Source organism: Zonotrichia leucophrys, chromosome 23 (assembly GCF_028769735.1).
Source record: "Zonotrichia leucophrys gambelii isolate GWCS_2022_RI chromosome 23, RI_Zleu_2.0, whole genome shotgun sequence".
Lineage (NCBI taxonomy): Eukaryota > Metazoa > Chordata > Aves > Passeriformes > Passerellidae > Zonotrichia > Zonotrichia leucophrys.
This window is the reverse complement of record NC_088192.1, coordinates 4,567,503-4,570,919: the sequence shown is the minus strand read 5'-3', so window position 1 is coordinate 4,570,919 and position 3,417 is coordinate 4,567,503. Positions and strand designations below refer to the sequence as shown.

Here is a 3,417-nt window from a genome sequence, read left to right as displayed (position 1 = left end):
ATGGATCACATAATGCTCTTTAAATCCTGCTACAAGTCAGGCATTCAAGTTTCCACTGATCTGATGCAGACTGAGGGTGTTTAATATCTTGTAGTGATGTTTTATCAGGATGTTAATAATAAATAATAAAAATAAAGCAGGCACAGGCAGATAATGCAGTTCTCCATCTCATAGGTGAAAGAAAATAATACCTAATAATCAATGAGCAGTTGGTCATGTTCCCATGGCTACAATGTGAGATATGATAGTTTTCCCAGTGTTGTGTTTTTCATAATATGTTAAAGAAAGAATGCAACTTTTACAATCTTTGATACTTTTTCTCTCATACATTTTAGTGTTAATATGGCAGAATAACCATGGGAGACTGGAATTTCCTTGGAGGCATTTTAGAGGAGGTCCACATTCATTCCACCATTATTGGAAAGATTTGGCTCACTATCCTCTTCATATTTCGAATGCTTGTCCTTGGAGTGGCAACTGAGGATGTTTGGAATGATGAACAATCAGAATTTATATGCAACACTGAGCAGCCTGGTTGCAGAAATGTGTGCTATGATGAGGCCTTTCCCATCTCCCTCATCAGATACTGGGTCTTGCAAGTTATTTTTGTGTCTTCCCCTTCCTTGGTGTATATGGGGCATGCCTTATACAGACTAAGAGCCCTGGAAAAAGAAAGGCAAAAGAAGAAAGCTCAGGTAAGGGTGGAACTTGAAAGCACTGAATTAGAAATGACTGAAAATCGTAAAAGACTGGAGAGAGAGCTCCGGCAGCTGGATCAAAGGAAGCTGAACAAAGCACCCCTGAGAGGCTCTCTGCTCTGCACTTATGTGATACATATTTTCACAAGATCTGCAGTGGAAGTTGGCTTTATGATTGGCCAGTATCTTCTTTATGGTTTTCACTTAGATCCCCTTTATAAATGTCAGAGAGACCCATGTCCAAACACAGTTGACTGCTTTGTATCTAGACCAACAGAAAAGACAGTGTTTATTTTATTTATGCAATCAATAGCAACTGTATCATTGCTTTTAAATATTCTAGAAATTATCCACTTAGGATTCCGAAAAATTAAAATGGGACTCTGTGAGCAGAATAGAACCAAAGATGACTCCGAGAGTTTCTACATAAACAAATCTAAGAAATACTCTGTGATACCACACTCTTCTTTGGGAATATCCACCACCCCTCAGAAAACACTGCCTTGTGCCCTTAGCAATTATACCTTTCTGATGGAAAAGCAAACTGACACTATTCTCTACCCAGTTTTAAATTCTCCTTCTATGTTTCAGTCTGTGCCAAATAACCGTACAGAAAGCAGCAGCAATTACACCCACTGCAATCAGGAAAAGAAATCTCCAAAGAAGAGGCCAGCTACAAATGCTTTGGACAATCAGACTCAAAATGCTAGCACAAATAATAACGAAGGCTTTCTTGGGGAGCTTTGGACTGAGACACATCATGCACAAGAAGAGGCTGAAAAGAAACATTTTCTTGTTGATCCTCAGAATGCAGACACTGCTGCAAACATGTACTTGAGAAGCTTTGCTGAGATGCCATCTCAAACTTCAGTGCAGCCTGGTACAACTTTTCCTGGTACCAGTTGTAGACGACAGGCAGTGGTTGAGAGCACAGCAGCACCAACAAATTCTCTTCCAAAGAGCAGTGACAGAAGACAAAGCAGTTTCAGTGCAAACAAAGCCCCAATTCCTTACAATGCTGATGGAAAAAACTCCAGCCGACCAGACACTTCTGATTCCATGGGGGTGGTGAGCTCAGAATCCACACAAAGCAGAAACTGGAACAGTCCTAAGCTTTTCTCCCTGTCTAGGCAACAGTCACTGTCAAGCAATGCCAGCAGCAGGCGTGCCCCCACTGATCTTCAAATATAACATGAGCTAACTCATTACTGCACTAATCAATGCTGGGATAATTCCTGAGCACAGACACAACCCACACCTGTGTGTAAGTGCAACTAAATAATTCAACTTTAACCAGCTCTTTACATAGGTAGAAAAGTTGTGTAACTCTTTGAATAGTAGCTAAGTAATTTTAAACAGTCTCTACTTCCTTTGTAATGAAAATGTGGCATAGACTCAGTGTGTAAACCTCTACACTCCAGTTAAAAAGGAAAAAATACATCTTCCCAATCCACATATTAGGAAAAAGTCAGGCATAAAATCACAGGTGATACTATTTAAACTGAATAAAAGTAGAAGACAAAATTTGCAGGCTAAGGATATTTTTTACAAGGATCAGTAAATCAAATTAGGCTAAAGATGCTCTCAGAGGAATGTATTGGTAAACATGTCTCTGCCTAATCAGTCTGAGAATTCAAACAGACATTTGGTAGCTGACCAAAAGCAGAATGTCAAACTTATTCCACTGTTCAAACTGTTGTAAATACAAAGAGAAAAAGCATTTACAAGACAGATAATTAATTCTTTGGCTCCATGGTACACTTTTTTTTCAGTGTATCGCCAGTGACTTCCTCAGCAGAAAAATCAAAGTGAATTTGTTATAGTATACTATCAGAATTCAATATATCACTATTTTTTTAAAACATCATGAGTTACAGACATGTTGTGAGCTTTACTTTTGCCATTTTTTATAACACTAATAAGATAGCAAAACCAGAAACCAAGTTACTGAAATTTACTAATCAGATATTTTGAATTTCACAAACCAGAAGGCTTACTATGGAAAACAGAAAAAAAACCCAAAACCAAAGACAGAGAAGTAAAAAAAGCAAATATGGTAGTACCTCCTGATTTCAGTTACAATGTCAAAAGATATATAAAAGGTTTATCAAACAGTAAAACTACTCCTTTTCTGTTTGTCTGTCCCCATAATTCTGATAAAATCTTAAACAAAGCTTCTACCTGTTTAGGAGGAGCATTTGTATTTATGCTTTTTATAGGGATAACAAAACATTAGGACATTTATCCACTTGCTGTTCAGGCCCATATGGTGTAAAGGAAGTTCCATGAAACATCTTGAAATACCAAAGGAGGCAAAGATAAGCAAAATACTATGGTACAATTTTAATCAAACTTTCTATGTATGAGATACATTTATTTGAGTTGCACAGCACTGAAACACTGTAAATACTTGCTGAGGTGGTCCCAGCTGGAATGCATTGGTGTTTTTATGTGTATTTTTTACTGGCAGATTTGACATACTGTTCATGTACTGAAAACAATAATTTGTGAGATATAGCATAATGATGTTATAGCACAATTAAATTCTTGAAGTGCACTGTCATTATGCTTACCAGACAGCCATGATTCACTGAAAACTTTATAATACTGGCAAAAAAGGAGCCAGAAAACCTAAAAAGCTCTTTTGCTTGTAGCAGTAACATTAATTTGGACCCGTCCACATAAGAAATACACACAAGAACTATTAAAACTATTCATT

The 3,417-nt window shown here is 37.3% G+C and overlaps 1 protein-coding gene across 1 annotated transcript; it reads left to right on the top strand.

Annotated features, from left to right (window-relative positions):
• Positions 1-356: 356 nt before the first annotated feature.
• GJA9 (gap junction protein alpha 9) lies at positions 357-2,056 on the top strand. The gene has a single exon (XM_064731536.1). The coding sequence runs from the start codon at positions 357-359 to the stop codon at positions 1,887-1,889; it is 1,533 nt and encodes a 510-aa protein (XP_064587606.1). The 3' UTR covers positions 1,890-2,056.
• The last annotated feature ends 1,361 nt before the right edge of the window (positions 2,057-3,417 follow it).

Excerpts from the sequence above, each read along its gene's own strand:
- GJA9 (XM_064731536.1), top strand. The coding sequence starts at position 357 with ATGGGAGACTGGAATTTCCTTGGAGGCATTTTAGAGGAGGTCCACATT.